The sequence below is a fragment of the Poecilia mexicana genome, unplaced genomic scaffold (assembly GCF_051168715.1).
Source record: "Poecilia mexicana isolate PSO_F unplaced genomic scaffold, ASM5116871v1 scaffold_5, whole genome shotgun sequence".
Taxonomy (NCBI): domain Eukaryota; kingdom Metazoa; phylum Chordata; class Actinopteri; order Cyprinodontiformes; family Poeciliidae; genus Poecilia; species Poecilia mexicana.
In genome coordinates, this window is record NW_028263374.1 from 25,794,151 (window position 1) to 25,821,556 (window position 27,406).

At 37.2% G+C, this 27,406-nt stretch overlaps 3 protein-coding genes across 4 annotated transcripts in view; 1 reads left to right on the forward strand and 2 right to left on the reverse strand.

Annotated features, from left to right (window-relative positions):
• pacsin1b (protein kinase C and casein kinase substrate in neurons 1b) overlaps positions 1-14,469 on the reverse strand; it is a 30,128-nt gene extending 15,659 nt beyond the window's left edge. The window contains exon 1 of one of the 2 annotated variants that reach the window (XM_014987823.2): positions 14,350-14,469. The gene's annotated coding sequence lies outside the window, so the exon portion shown is untranslated. The remainder of the gene's footprint in view (positions 1-14,349) is intronic. The other variant, XM_014987827.2, reaches the window with a different exon arrangement.
• Positions 14,470-15,098: 629 nt separating this feature from the next.
• Positions 15,099-18,301, forward strand: rps10 (ribosomal protein S10). The gene is made up of 6 exons (XM_014987822.2): positions 15,099-15,211; positions 15,562-15,711; positions 16,582-16,756; positions 17,576-17,653; positions 18,058-18,113; positions 18,222-18,301. The coding sequence occupies exons 2-6, from the start codon at positions 15,562-15,564 to the stop codon at positions 18,261-18,263; spliced, it is 501 nt and encodes a 166-aa protein (XP_014843308.1). The 5' UTR covers positions 15,099-15,211; the 3' UTR covers positions 18,264-18,301.
• A 664-nt stretch (positions 18,302-18,965) lies between these two features.
• On the reverse strand, positions 18,966-26,788 carry nudt3b (nudix (nucleoside diphosphate linked moiety X)-type motif 3b). Its single transcript, XM_014987821.2, has 5 exons — positions 26,477-26,788; positions 25,269-25,379; positions 22,818-22,862; positions 22,610-22,694; positions 18,966-22,333 (listed from the first exon to the last, which is right to left on the reverse strand). The coding sequence occupies exons 1-5, from the start codon at positions 26,573-26,575 to the stop codon at positions 22,137-22,139; spliced, it is 537 nt and encodes a 178-aa protein (XP_014843307.1). The 5' UTR covers positions 26,576-26,788; the 3' UTR covers positions 18,966-22,136.
• Between the last annotated feature and the right edge of the window lie 618 nt (positions 26,789-27,406).

The following is a 27,406-nucleotide window of genomic DNA, read 5'->3' on the forward strand; positions in this document are numbered from 1 at the left end:
AAAGCAGCAAAGACGCCCCGAGAACAGGGGCACACAGCCCCCCACAACAGCAACAAAAGCCTACCTCCAGTCCTCCATGAACAGCAGCTTAGGGTGCAGCGAGAGAGGGGGAAAAGAAGCACGTGGGCTCCTCTAGCAGGCAGTCCTGCTCTTCACTGCCACCCCTCCTGTCTGCTGATCTTAGCTCGGTGCTGCCAGTCGTTTCAGTGGTGCATCCAGAGCAGGGGAAATAGGTCTGTGTCTTCTCGTCTTTCAGCCTGGAGTTCTGTGTAAAGTTCACATGTGTCTGTGTTCCCACCGACTGAGCAAAAATAATCCTTGTGTTTTAATGGCTGAGACCAGAGCAGGGGCAAAGATAAGAGGGGGGTGGGGTAGGTGTGCGGCTGCTATGTGGTGGCACCGCAGAAGGTTTGGTGTGGGTGCACGAGGCGCTCAATCAACAGAGTGCACACGCAGCATTGCAGCTTCACTTTTATAGGAATAATTAACATTTAATATGATTTTTCACCAAAGCTAAAGCAGGTAATCCATCTTTAAAAGTGGGACACATATTATAATCCAGAGAAAAATAAAAGAAAATCAACTATCTTCTGCCAAAACTTTTAAAAAATATGTAGCAAAATGAAAGGCGACTGTGTCTGAACTGATTTACATCACAGGAGATATATGAGCATAACTGATTTAAAAATCTTAGAGCATTTTTTCTGTTCTGTGCCATTTTAAAAACTCCTCCAAAGAATAAAAACTTAAACTGTAGTTTTAAGTTTATATTTCATAACATGCTTTAAACCATTTTACCATTTGCCAATTAATTCTAAAACCGAAACACAAAAACAGAAACTTACAATCTGTTTACGATATCTTAGAATTTGGTAGTAAAATATTTCACAGGAAGCATCTGACAATTTGAACATCTTGAGACAAACTGTGGAACATCAAAGATAACATGATTGTTATTGATAAAGAGAACTGGGTTAACTCTATCAATAAAATGCAGCAACTATCAAACCCAAACAATATTACCACAATTTCAGAATAAATACATGCAATACCTAAGCTCTTTGGAATTTCCTCGTGACCAGTGAGCATGTCGGCGATGTTGACATAAACGCTATAAAATGATAAATAATTAACTTCTATTGCCATTCAGAGCAAAAACATACTATGCTCAAGGAGACTGATCCGCAGCTTTGGTAGCTTTTAAGGAGCGCTGTGCCTCTGTTGGCTGATCGTTCTGCCAACCAGGCTGACATGAATCACAGGCTGACAAGAGGAGCAGAGACGGCCTTCAGTCTCTGCTGACTGTCCAGTTCAGTGGGGGGGACAGGTGGAGCGGAAGATAGACAGGCTGCTTGATTTTCTACTGCATTCAAAGACTTCCTCCGTTGTTCTCCACCTACACAAAACCTCTGCACAGCCCTTTTTTTCTGCACTTTGTCGTAGGAAAGAGGTATAGTGTAAAAATAAAAAACAAAACGCACATGTATGTTTACATTTCTTAACTTATTTTGGCCACTACTTAGGATCATTTCACATCTAATATTCCAGCAGACTCAGTTTAATTGGGGACCAAGATTGCAACATTTGTTAGATTTTCAGCTGATGCGGTTCGCTTTCACACTGCAATCAAACCTGTTCACCCCCTCTCCTGTTTACTTATACCAAACTGAGACATAGGTTTTCAAGCGGACCAGAGTTTGCGGTTTTTGGTCTGCATCAGGGTTCAATTAAGCTTTCACACCTCCCCAAAACGAACTGGACTTTCTAGGCAAACAAACGAAAGTTCGATTAAAGCAGACTAACAGGACTCTGTAATGTCATGACTTAATCTTAATCCTTTGTGTCGTAGATTGAGATGGAATTCAGGACACAAATACAGTTTCCAGCTCTGGAGACAGAAAGAAAATATATGTTTAAAGCAAAAGTGAAGATATAACAAGTTCACAATATAAAAACTCCACCTACCAGGCCAGACCGAGACTCAAAATCTATGAGTTTTTTTTTTTTTTTTAACAACATTTTGCTCAACCGCTTTAAATTAAAGTGTCACAGTCCCTTTTTTGACCCTGTATTACATTTCCCCTGAACACCCATGACTCGGAGTCATCATAGAAGTTTCAATTTTATATTTTACAGTCCTACCAACTCACCCCTCAGGGCCTCAATAGAAATGCAAGCAACATGCAAAGCAACATACTTCTTGCTTTACATTCTGTTTGACCTGCCTGTTAATTGGCCAGAGATCAATCGGTGATTTATACCCCTTAAAACATTCTCTCTCTCACACACAGACACACACGCACACATGTATACACACAACCACCCTCCATAGGCCCCTGAACACACACTTCTTGGCTGTATTATTACAATCGAGCTTTTCCTTTCCCCTTAGGACAAACTTTGTGCTGCTGCCCTCATCGTATTTAAGGCCTATATTTAGAGCCACATTCATCAATAATTTGCAGTGCTGTGTAAACAGATAGACGTGATAGCAAACCGAACTCATGGGCTAAAACTCTTTAAGGTTTAATGCAGTCTAATGTCAAAGACAAGTCACAGAAACAAATGAACTGACCCAATAAAGTAGCACTAAGACAATTTCAATTTTGGTTAAAACCCAGAAGGAGAGATGTATACCTGAGTCATTTCATCTGACTAAACAGTTCTGCTGTTTTATGCAAACACATAGTGAGCGTGACAAACACATAGAGTTTGTCACGCTATTTGTTGGCATGTAAATGTGTAGGACTGTATGAATGGTAGTGACAATAGCAGTGGTGGGAAGTAACTGTACTTAAGTATATTTTTCGTGTATCTGTACTTTACTTAAGTAGATTTAATAATGGGTACTTTCTACTTTTACTCCACTACATTTTACAGTAAGTATCTGTACTTTCTGCTTCACTACATTTCTACAAAACTGTCGCGTTACTCGTTACATCCAAGTCGCATTTCGTTTTTGTCCGTTAAAATGTGAAGTTCAGGGTCTTAAGGTGGTGCCGTAAAATCGAAGCAATAACGTGACTTAGTGTTTGTTGTCACCCATCGCCTCCACCTTTACTCGCACGCGGAGCTCCAGACGGTTTCCTCTGAGCGGGAGAAGATGTCTGTCTAATCGTCAGTAATATAATAGCGCTGCAAAAATCATAGATATGGCGACATGTAAAACCAGCAGCGCTTCGCTTTCACAGACGGTGGGGACTTCGTCCAACTTTTAGCGTCACTTGGAAGGAAAGCTTAAAGAAAGATAAGATCTGTGGACGTGATGCTAGCAAAGCTAGCTTTACAGAGACACATGTTGCATCTGCGATTAAAAAAAGTTGTCACTCATGCCCTGAATTATTGTGTGGAGGTGTTGAGTGAGGTGTCGCATATATGGGACAACGCTGTGACCAAAGTGCAATATAGTGACATGACATTCAGGAACGATCCGATTCTTCTGGACGGATCTTTACTGATTAAATTTATCAGCTCTAAGTATTTAATATCTAGGTGTTTTATGGGAATGTGGATCTTTCAGATCAATTTGAGAAGCAATTTTGATAGGTAAAACTTAATTTCTTTTGTGTCATGTAGCGCGGGGTGCTGGTCTTGATTTGGTCTTGGGTAGGTGGTCTTGACTACAACTCTGCTACTGGCTCCTTGGTTGCATGTCCTCCCTCACCCACCTTCTTTCCATCCCCTTTCTGTTGGATTTCTTTCAAAATAAAAGCCACTAGTGGCAAAAAAAAAAAAATTGAAGTTCATGCGATGTTAGGACAGGAGACAAGATATTTCCATCCCTGAAATTATGATGCATAGAATCACATATCTAAGTACAAACTATGTTACAGAGAGTAAACATAATAAAAACATGCTTTATCTGTGGCATTGTTCAATAAAATGGCACATTACTGATGTATTAAAATTAAATACGATCAGTTCACTTAATGATATTGTATTAGGGATTAGATAATGCATTCAGCAAGTACTTTTACTTTTAATACTTAAGTATTTTTAAAAGCCAGTACTTTTTTACTTTTACTTGAGTACATTTTTATCTGTGTATTTGTACTTTTACTTAAGTAAATTTTTTGAGTACTTTCTCCACCACTGGACAATAGACAAAAAAGAGTTGAAAGACTTTCACATTATATTACAATTCAAACACACTGAAAAACAGCTAATCATAACAAGACAACCTTCCAACTGAACTCTTCGTCCTCTTTAATTCATGTCATCAATAATTGACACACATGATCATGTTTTCTCCTTCTACAGCCCTGAAATGACACATTCAATGTTTAGTCAATCAGCAAAACCAAAAATGTAGACCCCAATTATATATTAAAAATGTAATCTTTGTGCATTTGTGCCTCATCAGTAGATATTTTCCACATGTCTGCAACAAACTGTTGTTTCTGTACATCTGTCCTTGAGTCAAATAATTCAGAAAAAAATTGCTTGTGTGTTTAATTGGAATGTTTGACACAACGGAAAATGATCTAATAATTGTTTGATAAGAGTTTTATTTCTACAAATCAGTGGGCAAAGCTCACTTATCATTTTATCAATGTGCTAAATGATCTCACCATCTCGCATAAAGATACTAAAATTGATAGCAAGATCTGCTTCAATTACACACACAGCAACTTGGTGCGTGGGCTTTTGTATGCAGTCCAATCAGCTTTCAGGGTTTTCTATGAAGTCATGGCTTACAGCCTCATTACCGATGAGGTCTTCACTTAATGATGAATGTAGATTGGGTTACAAAAGTAGACTAGATTACAATTCACTGACGGCAAGCAAACATCCTTTATACATTCTAATAAGGTAGACATATTCTAGCAACAAATGTTTACAATAAAACAATTGATTAAACAAATACTACACAAGGTTTCCCAAAGTTTTTTCCCCCCCACTGAAGCTCTTTATTGTACCCAAAATATAGTTATGTTACTATTTTTTAGAAGGTACTGAAATCTGTGACAAGTATAGCGTCTGAAGTTTACATACCATGATCATGAGCTGAAACGTCAAATTAATTAGAGACTTTCAATGGTTTATTTGAGTCATTTGTTTTCCAGAATGAACTGATCATATAATCAATCAAAATTAAATTTAAAAAATCAAGAACTGCGGAAAAATGTTTGAATTTAGTGTAGCTTTTGTATAATCCCACGAATCTCATAAGTGTATGTACAGGTTGAAGCATACAAATAATTCTCTATATATGCTATATATTTGGCTCTCTCTTAGTCTCTTAATAGGCTGACACAGGCTGACCTGTATGGATATTTACATCAACTTACTGTGAGGAATTATGATCCTTTGGAGAACTCTAGGTAAGAGTTTAAAACCCGCCGCGTTAGCTCTTGTCGCGCAGCTCTATGTGAACCACAGGAATAAGTTGTAGCGTATTCAAAGGCGTATTGTGGAGTGGTGAGAATGATTTATCTTTGTGAACGAACAATTATATGGGGCGTTTACATCTCAACACGCTGCCCAGTGTGTGGCTCTGTGTTTGTCTTCCCTGTAAAGTTTATGTCTGTGGTCCCGGTTGGCCGGAGAGTTTGTGGATAACGAGCAGCGCTAACCTCATCATGCAGGTTCAGCCCAATGAGGAGCTTCGCGCTCTCCTTGGAGTCACGCATCACGCAGATTTTATATTATTTAAGTATTATTTTTCTGGTTACACGATGCATCAAACAATATCAAATGGGTAGTCTACTTAGAGTTAATGCGCACGGAGATCTGAGAAACTCGTCCCATAAACTCGACCAACCAGAATAGTTTCTGTGACGCTTATTAAAAACTCAACAGACACGAAATGGAAGAGCTACTAAAGCCACATTAGCAGCATTGAATTAAATCTCCCGTTTGTTGCACATTTCTGCGTAGTGCAGCAGATTTAACTCATCTTGCAGGGCCGGTCCAAGGCTCTATGAGGCCTTGAGCAGAATCTGACTTAGGGGCCCCTTTTGTTCCTAAAAATATCAGCACCTCTAACAGCTTCTGTGTTAGATTTAGTGAAATATGGGAGAAGGGTTTAATTGGCCAGCCTAAAAAGCAATAAGTTATAATCGCAGTTTACTAAATTGGATTTGTAAATTCAAAGATTAAACTCACAGCATCAGATTGTTGCTATGGTAACAAAGCAATCTAACTATGAATATTGTTCTTTGAAGTTTTACAAGGTAAACTTGCCAGCTCCTTAAAATCTTGTATTTAAATAATTTAATTTATGTATGCCTAAACAATTGAATCAAATTTAACAGCATTGATCATCTCAATAAACAAACGTTACATTTATGTATCTGTGGTCTGTTTTAAAATATTAGCATTTATGGGACCCCTGAAGCTCTTCGGGGCCTGATGGAGCTGCTGACTTAATTTGGATTAAACAGAAGTGCAAATTTGTTGTTTTAGACTAGTTGTGGGTTTAAATAGCATTTCACTCGAGATCTTTTCCCGTAACATATAATTACACAGTAATACTTTTACATTTCCTGTCAACTTAACATCTTTTAATACAAAACACGGTGGACTGCCGGTGGACCGCCTCGACGCCCAGGCCACCAGGCTTAGCAAGTTTTCTGGGGGAAACCCTGCAGCATGACTCTTTATATTTTCAGTGCAGCTTAGGGAAGGCGTTTCCAAAAGCCTAATGCTTTTCTGCTTTATGTATTCTGATCTAGCTTGAATGTGTGTTTGGGATCACTCTTGTGTTTGAACACTCAATGATATTCAACCATCTGACTCAAAATATTTTTCCAAAACAAAAGGACATGGCCTCCAACTTTTTAAATTCTGCATCTGTAGAGTAATTGTCTGCTAAGCCCCTTTATTGAGGTCTATAAAAACCGATTGTGTCTTCGAAGAATGACACCTGGTAATACACAAAGTGTTTACTTTACTCACAATAAGCTAATTCAGGTTTACAGAAAATAATTTTTGTATCTTTTTATCTTATTCTGTCGTCCTTTGTCATTTCAGGACGGACTGAAAACCTGTAAAACCTAAGCTTTTAATTTTCTTTATCACTGTTACAAAAGTGCAGAATTTATTCAAAGAGTGAAGAGCTGCACTATATTGAATTGCATAAGCAGAAATGAAGGTCTGTTAAAAATTATTGATTTTAACCTGAATCATTAAATGATTATTTAAAAATTCCTTGCCTATATTAATATATAAATATATCAAAACAGATCAGAGAAGTTACTGACCCTTGGATGTTGTTTCTGCAAAGTCCTTGATAATGTGACGCCCAAAGAAAACTGACAACTTCACGTCTTTGCTCATGTAGAAACCCGACACATCGAGCAGTCTCACCTGCCTTTTATATACTCCCACTAAGTAAAGAAAGAACTTTGACATTCCCTTTCGAGGGCACATCAGCCCGTCAATAATTAGCTTCCTGTGTAAAGGTGGAGACTTTGGACACATGCAGTCATTCTTAAAAAATAAACCTCAACATCACGCAGAGATGATTCAGAAAGTTGTGTTTATGACAGAGATTAAGATGTACAGGAAGGGCAGATAAAGGAGATATCCACATGGGTGGTCAGATAAAGCCCATTCTGTGGAATACACACAGAGTCAGCATCAGGGTATCAGTTAGACTTGCTTCTTTCAAAAGATCAATACGAATTTGTGATGTGGAAATTTGAAAGTTTGAGGTGAACCTTTCTTTTTTCATTATTTCTTTAGAAATTCATTAAAAATACATGTTTAAATATCTTTCTGCAAAATATTTAGGCAACAACTTAATTTAATAACAGCAAAATAAATTACATCAATTACAATGATGGCTGCACAAAAAGTCAATAACCACATGCTGAGTCATTGATCAAGATGGTTCCCTCAGCCACTTTATGTGATAACAAAACCCACAAAAAATTCTGTGTATACTCACAGACAGACAATCTCCTTCCCAGTATGAGCCATCTGTGTATCATCTAATCATGTTTCTCCCTACAGGGCTCACACCGTTTGACCCCACTGTTATATCCTATTACCTCAGGAAGTAATTTACAGCCAACGACCAACGCTCCAGGTCTCCCCTACTCTGAAAAGCAATCTCAAAATTCAGTTTGTTTTTCTTTCTGCTGTGATTTTCTTTTTATTATAAGATCCCTTTTGTTGTTTTGGTGAAGCAATTTAGTTGTATACAGACTAGAGCTGGTCAAAACATTGTTAAACCTAATTTAAGGAGAGAATTTAGATGTTGCCTGAATAACAGTAACTCCAAGGTGACTACATTGTGCTGGAACTTTGCAGTTGTTTTTCCAAGTGAGGTCGATCTTAGGTCTCATATCTGAATAATCAAATCTAACGTCATTATGTTGCACTAATGTTGGTAACTCACCAATCATAAAAACATAATGCCATAAAGTATAAATTCTGATTTGACGTTTAGTGAATCAAGCTACAAAGTTACATCACTGGTGTAACAAATAAAATAATAAGTAGAGTGAATTCTAAAAAAAAAGAAAAGAAAAAAGACTGTTGCACAAATTCTGTCAATTTCCAGCCTGATCAGAGCTGATCATTAACAAGCCGGTTGGAAATTCAAACATTTGTCATTTTTCCTATCAGTTTTGCACCAATGCGCTATAATACTCTTTGATGTGGACACAGTAACCGTGAGAGTTAAATTTCACTGCGTTCAATGTCAGTGAAGTGTTTTAAATTAAGTCAGTGGAACCACAATAACGTAAGTAGCTTTTCAAAAAGAAAACCTATTTTTCAAGACATTGAGGCTGAGAGTGAGAGTAAATAAAACCTTCAGTAGATTACAAGAATACAACAGCTAAGTTTCTCTCTCTCTCTCGGTTATGAAAAGTTTGCTAAGTTTAGAAATGCTGGACATAAGGTAAGGATGTACACTGTAGCGTATTTTAGCTGGTTTTAGCATGCTAGCCATGCTAAATGCCCTAATTAATAATATCTGCTGCTAAAGACAGTTTTTTTCATTCTTTTTAAAATATTACCAAAACCCTGTTTTACTCTCAGATACATTTGATTAAATCACCTCTACTCCTTATATAAGTAATTACTGATTGATCATAAAAGCAAGGCTAGCAAAAATATTTTGGATACACCTTTTATCTCTTCTTATTGTAACTTTGATTAATTTATACTGTCAATATTTTGCTTGCTTTTAATTTTTGCAGCTGTATTCTTATGCTTAACTACAAGTATTCTCTTTGTGAATTATTTTTTGGGACTTCAAGTATAGTTTAGGTAAGGGTTGTTATTATTAGTGAAACACCTTGTGGTTTTTGGTTCCCACCTCGCACTGTTTCAGGGGGAAGACTTCCGGCATGGGAGAGATTGTAAAGTGAGGATTACATAAGCTGTTTTTTCTGTAAATTCTGTCTGGCTGTTTGGGGGAAAAAGTTATCCAGTGTCTGACAGTCGATGTTTTACCAAAACCTATAATGAACAGAGAGAACCCAAAAATGTTTGATCAGATAAAAGTTTTAGAAGGGTTTTTTTTTTTCTTTTCTTCAGACTGGGACTAGGAAATTGAAATGATATTTGCATTACACTACTATGATATCAACTGGTATTGGATAGTAATTAAATGCACTTAAGGAATGCATTTAAAAAACCCACACTGTACATAAAATGTGGAAACTTGTGGTTGTGAATATAATTCAGTGAGTGCAGCAAAGCCTATTTCTTAAATTATAGTCGGAAGAATTGAATCAATACATACTCATGGCGCTGCTTTGCATCCATGTTTGTTTGTAATCAATGAGTGGTGGCAGAGTGGTGAGGGAATTTATTGAAGCCTGTTATTTAGCTGCTGGAGTCTAAGTGTGCGCACACTCTGGGCCCTGAATGAGCCCAGCATTAGCTGAGCACAACTCTGAGTGGGCCAAAATGGAAGTGACTCATCAGAGACAGTGCAGCTGCTAAAAGCCCTGAGAGGTAAACACTCCCACATTCACACACACACACACACACACACACACACACACATACACACACACACACACACACACACACACACACACACACACACACACACACACACACACACACACACATTAAAGCCTCTGTTGTTGTTCTCATGAATGAAAACTCTTCGGGCTAAAAGATCATCATAGAGAAAAGAGCATCGTGATGTAGTAAAGTGATTGCAAACTACACAGGTTGCTGGCAATCAGAAAAGTGACAAGAATGACTCATAATGTTCCCAAAAGGCTCTAAGCATCATTTCCATCCGTGTTTAATACTGATATACAAAAGCAAGATATACAAACACTTAGACGTCGGACAAAAAAAACATTTTATGCATATTTTTCACCTGACTGTCATCCAAACAGGCTCCTTGTGAAGCCATATTTCACACACATCAAACAGAGGAATAGAGGTGGCTTAGCAGCACATGGATGCGTGCTGCAGAAAAAAGTCATGATTATTAAATCCCATTAGTCTCTGCAGCGTCACTGGTTCAAATCATCGACAATATCCTGCCATACTTCTGTTCTGTAGCTAGATTTTGTTGGCAGATCATAGATGAAAAGTTGGTGAATCTATTTGAAATCCTTGGTATTTTCATATATAACACTGGTGTGCAATAAATAATGTCTAAAAGTGGTTAAGAGTAAAAAGTGTAAAAAGAGTCAGTGTCATTCATAGAATAGAAACCTTACTTCATTTAAGAAGACAACTTAATGCAAATGAATTTGAAAATTAATTTCTTGTTTTACAACATCACTGCAAAGCTTTGATTGTGGTTATTACTGGGATGAAACATTCATCTCAAAGTATTATTTGAAGCAAAAATATGACTAAGATTGTTTTTTTAAGGTCTACTGCAAGAACTAGTAAAGTATTAATACAGAGTGAAAATGTTTGCGACTGTAAACCCCACAAACACATACATTAAAAATTAAAGCCCACTATTTGGCAAACACAGTCACTATAACAACATGGGGTTCTCTTTGATCCAATGTTTGGCTGTGAGCTTTTTCACTGACCCTATAAAACTGATGTACAGGGTCCCCAGGAGAGCAAAGACAATCAGTGGCCAGTAACCTCTAAGAGCCTCTTCCTGTTCCTCTTTAACAGTGAGATGGTCTCTGTAATGTATCATCTCCAACAAACATACACCTGAGACCACTGCTGCTTCTCCTTATTGATGCACTTAGACTGTAGAACTACAGTTGTAATGTGTGAGCTGTATATATTTTTGAGTGACACGACTGGTGATCAATATCATTAATACAATTTATGTTTTCTTAGAGGAGTCCTATGCCAAAATACTGATTGTTGTTGTTTTTTTAAATATAAAAATCTGTTATAAATGCCAGCAATTCACCAACAATCATTATCTTTCTGCTTGACTGTATTCTTCTAGTAAGCATGGGAAAATTGCAGGAGTCTCCAACCAACTGAGCAGCAACAGGTGGGGAAGGGACAGCTGCTGAACTTAATGTTTTGTAGAGCTGTTGAAAACCCAAGCACTTTCTCTGACATCCCATTGAAAAGACTTTGAACAATAGAAACAGTACAATGGAGGACTTTGCCTGTTAAACGGATTTTTTTTTAATTTGGTACCAGTAACATTGATCTGCCACACAGAGTTAAAGAGAAACAAATACAAAGTAGCTGCTTGTGTTAATGGACATTATCATAGGTTGAATTATACAAATATTTTTCATTATAATTATTTATAATTAATTAACATTTCATAATTTATAATTAATTTGTAATTATAAAATAAAATAAACATTTATATTAGAGGTGGTGCTTCTTACTGACAATTTAAGCTAAAACATTAAGCTGAGTTTTAATATATGTTCAGCCTGTGCTGTGCTGGGCTTCTGGCACGGCTCAATATATGCATTGTCACAATACTAAAAATTACAGTCAGCTAAGCTGACAAAAACAACTTTAATATGGATTTGATAAAGAATGCAGACTTTCAAGAAAAAGCAGCCTCTCGGTTTCCCATCATGCCGATCTTATCTCGAGCTCCAATCACGTCACAATTTGAGGCAAAGTCAGGGCCCTGCACACCAAGCCCTAACCTCTCAGTGTGAGCTGCTGGAAAAGTTCAAATTTAAATGTAAATTATCTTGTTAGTCAATAAATAACACAAGGCAGGTTGTAAAACACATACCAAACCCGCTCATCTGTCCTACAGCATTATATGTTAATGTTATGGTGATTCTCAGAATCAGACAGAATGGAAATTATATTGATTCAAAGCCAGGCAGAGATGGAAAAACCTTTAATGTATGAATGTGTGAATAATATGGGTGAAAAAAAGAGTAAGCTATCTGAGCTGAATCCTTTCAGTCGTCTAACAATGGATGGAAACAAAAAGCACCAGATGTGATGTGCCAAGCTTGTAAATACGAATGAAACAGCTTGCAAACTGTTGTCTAAACCCAGTGGGACCAGCGTAGCCACAATTAGTTATACAGCGAGAAGGATGGAGCTGAAAGACAAGTTAAGATTTGTTCTAATGAATCCCATTAGCAGTGACACTTCATCTATCATCCAAAATAAGGAGTGGAACTGAAAGCTGCAAATCAGATGAGTGTCACTAATTTTTCAAGTGGATTAATCCACTTACCGGCACTCATGTAAAATCACTCACAAGTAAAGAGAAAATTAAACCCATTGAGGAATCCACCCTTGAATAAAACACATAAAACCCCAGATATTCCTCTAGAGGCACTCAATAAAAATAGCTCACTTTCTCATCAGTTTAATGAGTTTAGAAATGAGTTTAAACACTTTTTTCACAATAAAAGAACTCTAGAACAGATGGCAGCAAATCCAAATAGAGTAAATTATTTATAATATTTTTAGCATTGTTAGCGAGATTCAGTAAGTCCTTGGATAGACATCGTCACGAGAAAAACCTTCATCTCCAGAACAGATTCATAGTTAAGCTTGACAAATGTTTGAAGAATTATCAGTTATTTTATCATCTGTAACATTTTCTTTAAAGTCAGAACAACCAGTGATGATGAAACAGATTCAAACCCTCATATCTAAAAGCAGGAAGATAATACTGTATCAGTCAAAAAAACACTCAGCTTGACTCAGCACAATGACTCTAAAGGAGCCATTTTGGAATTACACCTGCTCCTCAGGCATGTTTAAGGTAAACAGTTTTTAATTCAATCAGCTCAGAGGGGAAATGTGGCCTGACTGAGCACTGAACCAGGATTATGAGCCAGTACCTTTCCGACCTTTGATCATGAGGTGCTGGAGCCCAACCCAGGTAGCATCATCATAACCGCCCTGTTGCATGTGTTACTATTTATAGAAGTATTTATTTTAACCACTCAGTCCAACCCACTGCTCAGTCCATTCCATGAAAGACAACGGCGCCTACACTTCCTATGTCAGAAGTCAGGAGGTTCTTTTGTGAATTACTTGTAGAATAATTATCCCTTTTTGCTTCATTTTATTTTATTTTTTTTATGAAATCTGTATATGCAAAGACATTTTTCATTAAATCTGTATGCAAAGAGTCACTTACAAAGCATAAACCATGATATTACCCTGAGATAAAACATTGTCACAAGACATAGATCCGGATTGACAAAAACAAAAGTCTGACAAGAAAAATAAAGACAAGCAGATCAAATTCAACTTAATTTTACATCACTTTTTTTTTAATTCAGACTACTTTATTTGCAGCTTTTTTTTTTCATTTTCTGTTTTTTGTTTTATATTTGGAGAAATTCAGCATCTCCTCTTCATTATTTTGCCTTTCTGAACCAGTATGCTTACTGATCAATCTAACAGAAAGAGGCCTGCATTGCTACAGCATCAAGCTGATGTTTGTACTTTCAGTTTGTTAACTGATTTGAGTTCAGAACCGTGGACAGAGCTCGCTTATCAGGGAGGGGAGTCTGCATTGAGACGGAGGTCAGCAGCTCTGACCTGATCCAGCACCAGCTGCTCTCTAGAATAAATCAGAAGAAACACAGCTCTCCCCTGAGACAAGCTTTTTCTTTTTACTTTAAAAGGCCCACTCTACTGCAGCCTGCACTGATAAATCCAGAACCCACTGCGAGTTCTGCACCAAAACTGCTATAAATGTGTGTAACCGATAGATTTTTTTTTTCACCCCCAGACAAACTGGATATGAGTTTTAATGCAACATTTATATAATGAGGCAAGGTGTAGACTGGCAGTGGTTCAGGTTACATTCACATATCACACTGAGTTTAGGGACTTCTGTCATAGAGTAAAGAGGGTATCATATCACCGGAGGCTCCTCTCAACAACAGTAGATGCAATGCAGCTATAAATGACACAAGCCGTAGCCGACTGTTCACACTTCAACCCTGCAAAAATATCCAAAAAATATATATGCATATTTCTTACCTGGATAAGTTTACAGTTTTTTAATATGTCACCATAGCGCTCTGCAGCAGCAGGGACTGCCTCCGTTTTGGAAATGTTCTGCTGATGAGAGAGCTGGAATAAAGCTAGACTAAATGATCAGCAACTACATCCGGGAAGCTCTTTCAAAATAAAGGTTCCACTGGCATATCATGCATATATTTCCACACACCACAATTTATACAGTTATAACTGACATAAATATGTCATCAAACATATATATTTTATACCATTAATTAACAAGTATGTAGAAATTACAAATGAACTTATCAGCTGAAATGTAGATTATTGTTGTCTTATGTTAAAATGTCTGATGATCTGAAACGTGACTTTTACACTGCGTATACGAGTGATTGTTTTATGCATGCATAGTATATCAAAGTAAACAATAACGTTTTTATCTTGTAAAAATCAGTTTTAGAAAAATACTCTGCATTATTTTCTCTTTTGTCTATTGAGAAAAAATGCGAAACAATACTAAACGTGTTTCAAATGTAGCATTTTATTGCTTACTTCAGTTGTAAAACAATTAAACTTGCAAATAATCCGATTTGCTGTTGTTCATTTCGTTTAGCAATAAAAAAACAATTGGCATCTTAAACTGGAACACCACAAACTGGAAACAGTGCTAATTAAACTGTTAAAAAAAATATTAACAGAGAAGATGTTCATATTTACGGACGTATAGTTTCCAATTGAAGGCACAGACTTTTACAATTTCTTGGTGGTACACCACCACACCAGCAGGGGGCAGCATATTCGAGCAGGTTCGCGCTGGGAGCATATACCTTCCTGATCAAGGACAGTCGTTCCTTCCGGCTCCGGTCCCTTCTCTAGTGGAAAGGTAAAGCCAGACATGGTGTCAAAATCTAAATAAATCTTTAACATCTCAGGTTCTAGAGGAAAATATTCTTTGGCGTTTGTTTTCTGTTATTGTTGTAATAAAAATGGCTGACATATTTTAGTCCTAAACACCCAATAATTGTATATATTTAGTATTGGAGTGAGGAAGTATTCCCGGCTTTGGTTATCACGGCCGGCTGCCATGTTTGCCCCTATACGCGGGCGTCTGTTTTAAACTGTAAAGTGTGTTATATATGTCCTGCTATTGATGTGAATATCTGAAGCAAACGATAGCTTATTGTGTTTTTTAAAACATGAGGAAAGTGAAACCTGTCTTCTCACTTTGCACAGATGCTTATGCCCAAGAAGAACCGCATTGCTATCTACGAGCTCCTCTTTAAAGAGGGAGTCATGGTGGCCAAGAAAGACGTCCACCTGGCCAAGCATCCCGAGCTTGCTGACAAGAATGTCCCCAACCTTCATGTTATGAAGGCAATGCAGGTGAGACGGCTGAACACAAGTTTTAACACTTCTCCGGAATACCTGGGTGTGTTTTCGATGCTAATCCATCTTTAGCTACCTCAGATCTCAAGGATGTTGCTTAAAAATCTGTAATAAGTTTGTATACCAGGAGAATACCTGTTTTTGTAGAAATTGATATCTTGTCTCATGGAAGCTGGCATTTCCTGTGTAGTTCAGTGGCTCCAAAAGTCTGGATTAAGAGATAGCAGCAAGTTCATGTCTTAGCTTATGAAATAATATTTAGAAACTATCAGAACAGTGTCCTTTTGTTATGATTATTACAGCATATGAGGAAAAAGCTGCCATGCAATGTTTGAGTATAACTGTTGGTTATAAACGAAAACCACAGCTTTTTCAGATATATTTTTTTGTCCATATAAGTTTTCCTAAATCAAAATTCACAGTAAAATTACAGAATGCAAACTTTATCAGCTGATATGACTTAAAAAGCTTTTACGTATAGTTTATATAAAAGATTTCAAAAAAGTTTCAACAATTACAAAAACCTGTGCAGATGCAATGGAGTCAACATCTGAAAGATTTATAGAAGCAAGAGAAATTAAATCAATGTGCAAAATGTGTTGTAAATGTCCACAGTATTCTACATTATTACAAGCCTGGATGAGTCTAAAATGAAGAGATTTGTAAGGCTGCTAGGTTCATATTAATTGATCCAAGAAGTTTGTTCTGGACGGGAAGAGTTTAGTTCAGTTCCTCTTTAGAACTGAACTCAGCAGCTTTGGTGATGGTGAATCCTGAGATCAGATGTAAAACTTCTTTGTAGTATAAAAGGCAATTTAATATTGCATCAAGTAGATTTAATCTTTTCACTTGTGTTTATTTTCTCAGTCGCTGAAATCCTGTGGCTACGTCAAGGAGCAATTTGCCTGGCGCCATTTTTACTGGTATCTCACCAATGAGGGAATCCAGTACCTGAGAGACTTCCTCCACCTTCCCCCTGAGATTGTCCCCGCCACCCTGCGCCGCCAGACCCGCCCTGAGACCGCCAGGCCCAGGCCCAAGGGTGAGATACTAAAGCCACTGCTAAGTGCAGGCTGGGAAACTGATGATTGAACTTTCACATGTTTTGGTGATGTATATAAAAAAACAAAATCCTTCACAAATTGATAAACCACTGATGAAGTACTGGACTCAAGGAAGAATTGAGTGACATCAGACAGTGATTTTGTTTGACTGTTAATGACGTAACTTTACTTTAAATTGTATTGGTGGTGCTTACCTGCAGAAATGTGAAACAATTGTGATAATATGATTTATGCTTATCAAAATGTTTGAGATTGCTTAACACACTGCAGTATAATGCAGGTGTGTCAAAGTTCAGATACTTAGATTTTGAGGTGATTAAGTATAATTGGGAGTACTTAACTTTTTTATAATTGTTGTAAACAGAAAACTGTCATAGTTTAACATTTGCTAAGCAGGGACTTATCTGTAGAAAGTAACTTCAGGCATCTACATTGTAAATCATGTTTACTAATATTTGATAGATTTTAAATCCAAAATTTGAGGAAATAGAAAATATTTCTTTTCCTCAACAACCATTTCCAACTCTGAACAACTATGTTGTTGGGATGGAACAAACAAACCATTTTCACACAAAAATCATTGATGTGATCTCATTATAAAACACTGTACTTTTTTTTTTTTTTTTTTTTTTTAGCTCTAAAACATCTCAGTAACATATTTAAAAATCTTCAGAAGTCAACTGTAAATGCCAAAGGCCAAATTGTGTCCATGCTGACTTATTAGTGATTGCATCCAAGTCTTTTAGTAGATTTGGATGTAAACATTCTTTTGTGTTTTTTTTTTTTCCTTTGTGCAGGTATGGAGGGAGAGAGACCCGCCCGCCTCAACCGTGGCGAGGCTGACAGAGACACATACAGGCGATCTGCTGCACCCCGTATGTATACCACTGGCTGAACATTTTAGTGTTGATAGCTGGGCGTGATGTGTTTGGTGTGAAATTTAGTCTTTTTAGCCAGTTATTCCGGATGGGATGTTTGTAATTCAACCATTATCTTTAAAAAAAATAAAAAAAATACAGCACTCAGACTTTGTTTTAAAATAAAAATATCCAACATTTATGTTTCAGTTCACTTCCAGTAACTGCAATGACTTGATTTCTGTTATCTATTCAATATATTCAATGGGAGTCATTTTCTCTAAGATTATGAAATAGTGTTGCAATGCACATTTCTCCAGTTTGTCAAATATGCGTTAAAGTAACAAAAGGACAAATGGAATGATGTTAGCTGTGGGAAGCTTTTGAATATATAGATTTAATTTCTACCTGTTTCTCCTCAGCTGGTGCTGACAAGAAGGCAGAGGCTGGCGCTGGAGCTGCTACAGAGTTCCAGTTTGTAAGTACTTTCAGGTTTTATTGTTCAGAACTTTTAACAGTCCCTGCTGAAACATTGTGGGTGCAGTAAATTGATTCTGTTTCGACTGACTGGACTTCTCTGTTACAGAGAGGTGGCTTTGGACGCGGCAGAGGACAGCAGCCTCAGTAAATTTTACTGTTTATTACAAATAAAGAATCAAAATCCAAGTTATGTCTGTTTTCATTAGTACATTATGACCAAGTAAAACTAATTTAATTTCCTGACCTAATGTCTGGTGACATCGCTCAAGCAGAATTGATAAATATTTAAATAAACTGATTAACTGTAACAGATTTTTCTTGATTCACTTACGTCCCAAGCCTCCAGATTGAATGGCACAAGTCAGAGTTTTCAAAATAGAATTACAGGCTTCGGTTAAAAAGTCCAGCAATATCTCAAAATGATCACTTATCCAGAATACAGAAGGCCCAGAGGAGCAAACTTGTTGAATTTATTATTCACCAAAAGTGCTTTTAAAGCCAATATTTTCCCTTTTCCACCAGAACCAGTCTGCCTTTTTAAATGTCAGTGCAGAAAAGTTTTAACTTTAAATCGGAAGATGGATACCTGCGTCTGTAGAAATGTTTATATTTTAGCTGTGTTCAATGACGTGCCTGTTAGACAAATACACAAAAGGGTTCAATAGGGTTGGAAAGTTTTTCACCTTAAACCTGATTTGCTTTTTTTCCTGTTTAAGATGAATATTTTTAACTATTCTACATACTATAAAAGTAGATTTTAATCTTTCAATGTGGGTTCTACAATATTATACTGTATGTTTAAACTGAAGTGTAAATATTTATTGCGATGAACAGAAACACTTCACAGAAGTTGAAATACTGGTGTTTATTTGTTGGCACATTTATATTACAATCTTCAGTCTTGCTCTGGTTTTATTCCACAGTCCCAAATGACAAAAGAGGAAAACAATATTCCAGTGACACAAAAACACAAAATGTTTACAAGTATGTAACTTCCAGGCCAAACTCTGTAGCTAGAAGTGAACACGTTTGTAATTCAGTTGCAAGTATTTTAGGGGTCTTTGTTTTTTGTTTTCCTAATTTAACTAGATAGAACATCTTTTGCAATCATTCAATTGATAAAGGAAACTGAATGCTTACAAGCCTCAGCTGTTGAGATGTGCTTCTAATACTTCTGCCATGGCCACAAGATGGAGCCATTTCACTGGCATAGCAAACAAGCTTCAAACTTTGAAAGGAAGTGATGTTACTTCAAGATTCAGTTGTGTAACAAACATGCTCTTATTTTGCTTCAGCATAAAATAGAGCCCATGAAAAGTTAGTGGAAAATTTATGCCATAATTGCCAATGTTCTGTATTTAAAGACTTAATTAGCTCTGATCAGAACAGTCTGAAATTTTCCAACTAAGGAACAGTAATTCTAATTAACCACAGCCAGAGTGCTTCCTCTGGTTTTAAGGTTGTTCTACCTATATACAAGGCATTAGCTCATCACAGACAACCGAGTTAGGTGATGGTTAGAAACAAGAGGTCATTAATAATTACATTGTTAGCTGTTACTTAGGGAAATCCTCCTCACATTCATTTTGACAGTACCCATCATTAAAACTGAACCAAACAAACAAATTCAATCCCAGCTAATTACTGACTTTTCTTTTAAGATAACAGCACATTTACATAAATGGTCAAATAGACAAATCTATTGCCAGGTACAGAATCATAAAGCAAGACTTTAGCCACCACACCCTGCAAATGCACAACAATAAAACCTGCTCAAAGTCTCAGGCAGGAGGAGCCCGTCGACCCAGTTCACCAAGTAGGAACACATTTCTACCATCAGCGCTGAACATGCTGCTCCATGTTCTGACATTTTTCATGAAGCTTCAGTTCTCAATGCAATTTTCTGTAAGGGGTTTCACATCAGATTTTACTCAATGCTATTATTTCTTAGCCATAATTATAGATGAGATGTAGACTTATCTGTGTCTTTAAGAGTTGAACTGTGGCATTAAACATAGTATTTGATAGAAAAGTAAACATGATTGAAATTAAACTACGCAAAATTACATCAAACGAGCTTAATGATGAGTTTACCACATATGTAAAAACACAAACATTGATTTGGCTCCAATTTGTAATTTTTTTGTTGCAACGAATGAAACCCTCTACAGAAAAATAGACTACAGACTTGCTAATTTTTTTAACCAAGTAGCAGTTTGGAAACTTAAATGGCAATGACTCCGTTTTACATTTGAACCAAAAAAAAAAAAAGAATGGGTAAACCCTAACAGCCAAGAATTGGAAGGGATTTTATATTTTTAAATGATGTTAAAGGCTCATATCTCACAACCACATTCGTTGTTCTTTAGTCTCAGATGTACTGTTTGCCACCTCAACACAGAAAAAAAATCTAAACAGCTCCAAAGCCAACAAAAGAAGTTTTCAATTTTCCAGCCACAGCTGAAATGACACAGCACTCACAGATGTGTAAGAGGTGTTTTGTCATTTGTACTCTTCACTTTTGATCTATACAGAAATAAACAATTTACAATAAAAACCTCTTGCATGCTATCTACTACAGCGCCTCCAGTTTCACAGTATTGAGCCTGCTGCCACACAACTCATCGAGGTCATGTGACACAGCTCGGCTAGAGAGAGTCGCCAGACGAGTTAGAGAAGAGAAACCAAAAGAGAGGGGGAAAAAAAGTATCCAAAAGCATTTTACAAGTAAAAACAAGTTCTCAAACTGTACAAGGCTTGTTTGTTCTGCACCTTTGCCAAAGACAACATTACAGATCCATTACTTTCAATGTCAATCAGGTGTTCTGAGTGTTTCTGTGGATGCAATTTAAATGCAAACAAAAATAAGGGTAACAAAAAAAAAAGCAAAAGAAAAAAAGCCATTTATGTAATGAAAGTGCCCACTAAAGTCATCTGTGCTATGGTACAAACGCAATGTAAACAATTGTTTTTCAACCAAACTGAATGTGAGGAGTAAGATATGGACATGGGTTATAATAACTTAAGTGATATGTGCTGAATTCTGAAAAAATTCTTTAAACCTACTTTCACCCTCTAAGTACGTGGAGGAAGACTTTGTCGTCACAAGAGAATTTTAGAATAGGGAAAAAAAAGTGATTAAAATGAGGTAAAGACATCAAGGAGAAGAAGGGATCCTTTTTACATTATAAGTTGACATTCTTCCACTCTGTACAGTTTACTGTATACGCTCAGCTTGAGGGTGAAACCTGTAGTGCTTGGCTAGCTTCCCAAATAAAAGAGAAACACAGTTGACACTTGAAAGTCTATCTAAACTGAAGAACTACTTAGGGGCTGTGCTAAAAAGCTGAGCTTAAATATATATATATATAAAAAATAATAAAAACCACAGTTAGGAGAACATGGAGAAAAGCCAAAGACCTTGCCACAAATCCGTTGCACAGTCAACATCAGGTCACTCACGCGAGCGAGGCGACATTAATGGTGCTCATGCAAGACGTTTCCCACAAATCTGTTTCAGGTACAGACACTATTTCCTATCCTTACAACGAGGGAGGGAGTACATTTATGGGCACATTCAGTCACAGAAAACAACCAAAATAATGGAGAAGACATTAAAAAGACCACCAGAAAGCCTTCAGCTTAAGCACTACGCATACACTTTTACATTACAACAGTAAAAAGTAGTTCTTGCATTCATTAAACACCACACTAAGGGTGCATAAGGACAGGGAATGAGGGGATACTTCATGCATTTTCTGTAAAAAGGAAAATAAAACAGGGATCAAAAATTACATTTAATTACATTTACAAAGTGTTTCAGTCTATTCACCCAACACTTGTCATCAAGTCTGTGCCACAATTCTGGCACAAAGGAGTTGGCAAGGCAAACCATGTTACTGAAAAAACAAAAGAAAAACAAAAAAAAAACAGTAGAGAGGACAGAAGAGAAAGAAGTGACACAAGTAAGAGCGCAAGTGGTGGCAAAAGCTCCAGGGGGAAATCAGAGTTGTGGTTCTAGTTATCTGATACCCGAGACGGAGCTCTGATTGATGCTGTAGGTTGGTGAGAGGTCCTCGCCTATAGTGGTCACCAGTGGCGTTCCATTACTGGTCAGGCAACTCTCCTGGAGAGCCTCGAAGTAGGTGGCCTGCACGGGCTTGTGACACTGCAACACTTGTATGGCATCGTCTATTTTAAACCATTCCCTTTTCCTCCCTGTAGGCAGGAAAAGAAACATGAGTGGTAGATACAGTTCACCCAGAAAGAACAATTGATACAGAAAACAAAATACAAAATAAATTGGACAAATGATCAGGACTACAGAGAGTTTGTATTTATAAAAAAAAAAATCCCAAGGGCTGGAATTAAACATCCTTGAAATGCAATATGACCGAGACTGAGTTCTAAGAGAAAAAATAACAACAACAAAGCCACAGAGAAGCATGTGACTGCGTGTGATTCTTGTTTTGACCACGGAACAAAATGCTTTACCAATGTTGACCGAGTCTTCCCAGTCCTCCAGTACTTCTGTTACAATTAGAACATACACGTAGGTTCTGTGTTTCCTCTCCTTGTTCTGAGGGAGAAAATTACAAATTTGGATCTTTATTTACAGTCACACACAAGCCACTTGGTTGAGATTTAAAAATGTGAGGAAAAAAAAAAACACACAGTCCATAGGAAACAGAAGGAAACTTGCCTCAAATACTCCGACTAAGCGACCCAAGGTTCCCTTCACACCGGCCTGCGAGATGAAGGAAAAGGTCAGAAAGTAATACCATGGTAATTAAACCACAAAAGAGGATTAAGGCTTGCTCTGATAAAATGAATACAATAAATAAACAAGACAATTCAAAGTAATGCAGCCTGACAAACCAAAAATAAACATTGCTGGATTTAGAGTGCTGATGTAATTTGTATGGTAATTTTGAAACTAGTTTGTGTTTGTGTTGCAGTGGATTATGTTACATAAGACTGTGTGTTTTCACACTGCAGATTCACTCCTTTATTGTGTGTGTTCAGTCCTCCGAATAACAAATGCAGAATAAAAACCATGTTCAGATTATTTATTATTTCTGCAATGCCTCAACGAAGCACACACCAGGTTGGAATGTCAAAATAGGAAATCAGCTGGAAGTTGGATGTCAAACTTAAAATAATGGTTTTGCACAAACTTCTGTAAAAATTTATGAAATGGAAATCGCAACCTTTTGCGGAACGGGTTGGCAGGTTATGTTGTAAAACTCAACAAAGTAGTATTCTGTCTTATTTAAAAAATGGAATGACATGATCTTTTAGTTTTAGTTTAACAAATCACGTAATACTGAATGACCCAACAGATACATTTCTACTGCCTCACAAATCAATTTAGTTCTTCGTTTAAAGAGAAGCAAAAACATAAAACAAGCCTGTTCAGTTGATGCGGTTATGTAAGCAGCTCCTCTGACAGAAATCTTTCTAGAGTAATACAAGACTGTATAAAAAGGTCAGAATATAGACATATTAAATTCTTTGTTGTTAGACATTTCTATTCCCCTCTCAATATTACAACTAAGCAAACCTCTTTTCACCAGACACAAAAACTTAAACATAATATTCAGGCTTACTATAAAATAAAAAATACGTAAAACATCTCAAGTCCCAGGTGAATAGTTAGAGAGGTTCAAATACAGAGCCGGGCCGCTTGCTGACATCTTTGAAGCTTCTTCAGCTTCCAGTTTCACTCTATAAATAAATGTTGGACTCCACAAACTGCGCCACGGCCTCTGTGTTACACTTCTCAAGTCTTCAACTGGTTTTGATGGAAAAGAACAGACCCATCAAAAGAAACTCATAAACCATGCCAGGGATTAAGTAATAGGCCAAAAGTCAGCCTGTGTGTTTTTTTATGAAGTGGAAAATGTCTCCCAGCTCAGGTATTTGTGTAACTGAAAACTACAGGGCATCATCTTGGAAGAGGATGGACAGTACTGAGGCTGCATTACGGTTATCCAATGTGTCCTAATGGTGCAGGATTGGGGCGTATCACTGACAACAGAATAAGGTCAGGCCAGGAGCGGGTAAATAGACAAATGAAGCCAGAGTAACATCTGGACTGCGATTGGGTCCTGAACAGTATCTGGCAACACTCCAGGTCAGAAAGCACAAGCAATCGCTCACTGGGTAATCACAATAAGATCATAAGGATTAGAATTACACCAGCATCCAAAATAAAGCTAAAAAATAGAGTATATGACTATATATTTCTGTGTGATTGTTTTAAGCGCTCAAATAACTCTTAGTGGTGGCTAGACACTTTGAGTCAATGAAAATGTGCTGGCAACAAGCAGTGTCCAGCAGCCACTATGAGAGCCAGGATAAGAGATTATATCAGCATCCATCAGTGTGATGGATCACACACAAAGAACAGGCTTTACATGTCAGGGGCCCGGCATGAGCTAAATGATGAGAGAACTTCTACGTCTTCAGTATCAGTGCTTGTATTCTAATCAAAATGTCCAGGAAAATGAATGGAAGACACACAATTTAAGTGTATAAATTGTATTAGCAGAATTTTAGTTTAGTTATTTCCACTAAATTCTGCAGAGAATTATAAAAACTGCAACATGTTATTTAAGAGGCAGAATTAAAAACTTCTCAAAAATTTTAATCAAATTTTCTTCAATTTTTTTTTTCTATTTTTGGGACAGTACAGTGCTAGTGCAGCTAGCATTTAATCTCAGTGTGACCCTTATGACACCACAACACTGCCTTGAAACATGATGCCATGATACTGCTTACATGTTGCCAGGCTCCCAGTCTCTCTGGTTGTGCAAACAGGATGACTGCATTAACAAAAAAGATTCTGAGAGCAAGGCCGTATTCCTAGTGTTAAATACAGGCATGATTGTAATACAACACTCTTCTGAGCCTACACTCGACTCAGACCAATTTGTCACACTGAAAATGGAAAGCTGTTCTCAGAATAACATTTTTATCTTTAGTTGACGTGAAGAAAGACAGGTTTTGTATTTGTTCATCAGAAAATGTAAGAAGAGACTTGTAACAAATATTCTACTTTTGGGTGACTTATAACACCTGTTAGAATACAAATATGAAAAGGTGAAGACTAAGGCTATAAAACGAGATAAAAACAAACATCTGAACTGACCTCTTCACACACTTCTCGAGCTGCAGCAACATTAGGCTCTTCTTCAGGCTCCATTCCCCCTCCAGGAACAATCCACTTATCAGGATGTCGACTGCTGCTCACTAAGAGCACCTGGAATGAATCCCACACAATTTCTTTTTTGTGTTCTTTTTACTTATCTTTGCAGTACAGAAGATATAGAACTTCCTAAAAACCCTCCAATCAAGATGCTAAATGTAAGCCTCTTATTACTTAGGTGACTCTGTGCCAGGTGCCACAGATGGACCTGTAAGTAGAGGAAATGCAAGGAGTGAAATTAATTATCTATATCTGCGAGCCAATCAGGTAAACTACTGTTCCTGGGAAAAGTTTGTGTGTGATAATGATGCATTTCCTGAAATCAATGAGGCATATGTTGTTCACAGTCTGGCCCTTCCTTTGACCAGGATGAGGAACTGATTTAGTCTTATTTTGTCTGCTCTCCTGGTAATGTTTTTCTTACAAAGACACCTCTGTTCTTGCGTCGAAGGCATACGAGTTTCTTAAATGGTTTAAATAACAGGGTAGCCATTGTTAACTTTCAACAGAATAAAACAATGCAAAAATTGTGGATTTGTGTCTTCTCGTTGTGCGATGCTTTAAACTCAAGGTCCTATAGTTTATCTCACAAAAGTACATAGACATGTGAAACAAATTGACCAACACAACAAGGCGATCCTATAGCTATTCCAACAACATACCATGGGTGGGAAAAACCACCCAAATTGATTTTGCCGTCACAATAATATACTTAACATGGCTTTTTAAATTACATCAATATTTTAGTCAGTCAATGAAATATACATATTTTTCTCGTCATGAGGCTCACAGTAATCAAGCAAATACTCCTTTGATGAGGCTGTGGCTGCTGGCTGACAGCTGGCTCCCCGGAGCAGCAGCAGCGCTAATTAGCATGCTAGAACTAGCATTAGCACTAAGCTAACTCCATGCAAAGGGGTTTCCATTTCCAAAGCTAAAGAGCCTTATATAACACTAGCATAAGTACTGGCTAGAAACTAACTTTTAACATACAGACAGGGTAAAAAGAGAATTTGGAATTAAACTGAGTAATCACTAAAATGGTGACCATGTTAATAAATGTATCGATTTAGAGATACGCAAGATACTGAAGACACCCCCTGCTGCTAGTGTTAGCATGGCCTTTCAAGCAGCAACATCCCCGAGCTCACCTCCTCCTCCGACTCACTCCTGAAGCACAGACAGGCTGCCCGCTTCTTGTAGCCATCCCCGTCGTACGTCCGGGTTTGGTTGGATTTGAGCTTCATCATTTCGGGAGCACAAAAGTATAAAAGTACAGCTTTGTTTACCACGTATGAAGATGACGGTTATCGACGCAAAGTCCTCCTCCGGGGAACCTCGGCGTTTTACTTAAAAGAAATAACTTCTTCTCCGCTTCATTTTCACAAACCTAGGCACATCTACGGCACGGTCGCCATTACAAGGAGCCTTTACGCCCACGACGTAATGTAACATTTAACAGCTCTGCGGGCGTAAGGATATTGCCTAGAGAGAGTTGAAGAATTTGAGTAGCAGTGACTGAAGCGGGGGAAATGCAACACCACGCTCTCTCTGACTGGAGTGAGCCGGTGAGGAAAACTAGTGGTTTGGCCTCAAAGTAACTCGACTAGACCACTTGTGTGAGCCCCATTTACGTTTCCCTCTCATGTTATTTTATTCTAAACATTTTAAAACAGAGTGTTATTAAAGTAAAACTCTGTCAAAAATTACATAATGGAATGATATGCGAAACTAACGGCTTCAGCACTGTAGGTAACGGACAGCGTCATAAGGTTGTTAAATCTGATATTGCATTTATTTTACATGTAAAAAAATTCTATATCTATAATTTCAACAACTTAATGACAATTTTAGGTTAACTCAATTACTTATAAAACACAAATTTGGAATAGATGTAACGACATTATACTTATAGATCAGCACTTCGTGTTTATTCCTCTAAATTATTTCCAGTCCAATGATAGATAGATAGATAGATAGATAGATAGATACCAGAAGTTTACAAATACTTAATAAAAAATACATATACACTAATGTAATTTATTGATTAATATCTTCAAAATCATAAGTTTACATACATT

Coding starts and splice junctions, on each gene's coding strand:
- rps10 (XM_014987822.2), top strand. CDS start 15,562: ATGCTTATGCCCAAGAAGAACCGCATTGCTATCTACGAGCTCCTCTTT. Junction 16,757..17,575: donor CGCCAGGCCCAGGCCCAAGG/GTGAGATACTAA, acceptor TCCTTTGTGCAG/GTATGGAGGGAGAGAGACCC. Junction 18,114..18,221: donor CTGCTACAGAGTTCCAGTTT/GTAAGTACTTTC, acceptor TCTCTGTTACAG/AGAGGTGGCTTTGGACGCGG.
- nudt3b (XM_014987821.2), bottom strand. CDS start 26,575: ATGATGAAGCTCAAATCCAACCAAACCCGGACGTACGACGGGGATGGC. Junction 25,380..26,476: donor GGAGTGAGTCGGAGGAGGAG/GTGAGCTCGGGG, acceptor GATTCATTCCAG/GTGCTCTTAGTGAGCAGCAG. Junction 22,863..25,268: donor CTCGAGAAGTGTGTGAAGAG/GTCAGTTCAGAT, acceptor TTCATCTCGCAG/GCCGGTGTGAAGGGAACCTT.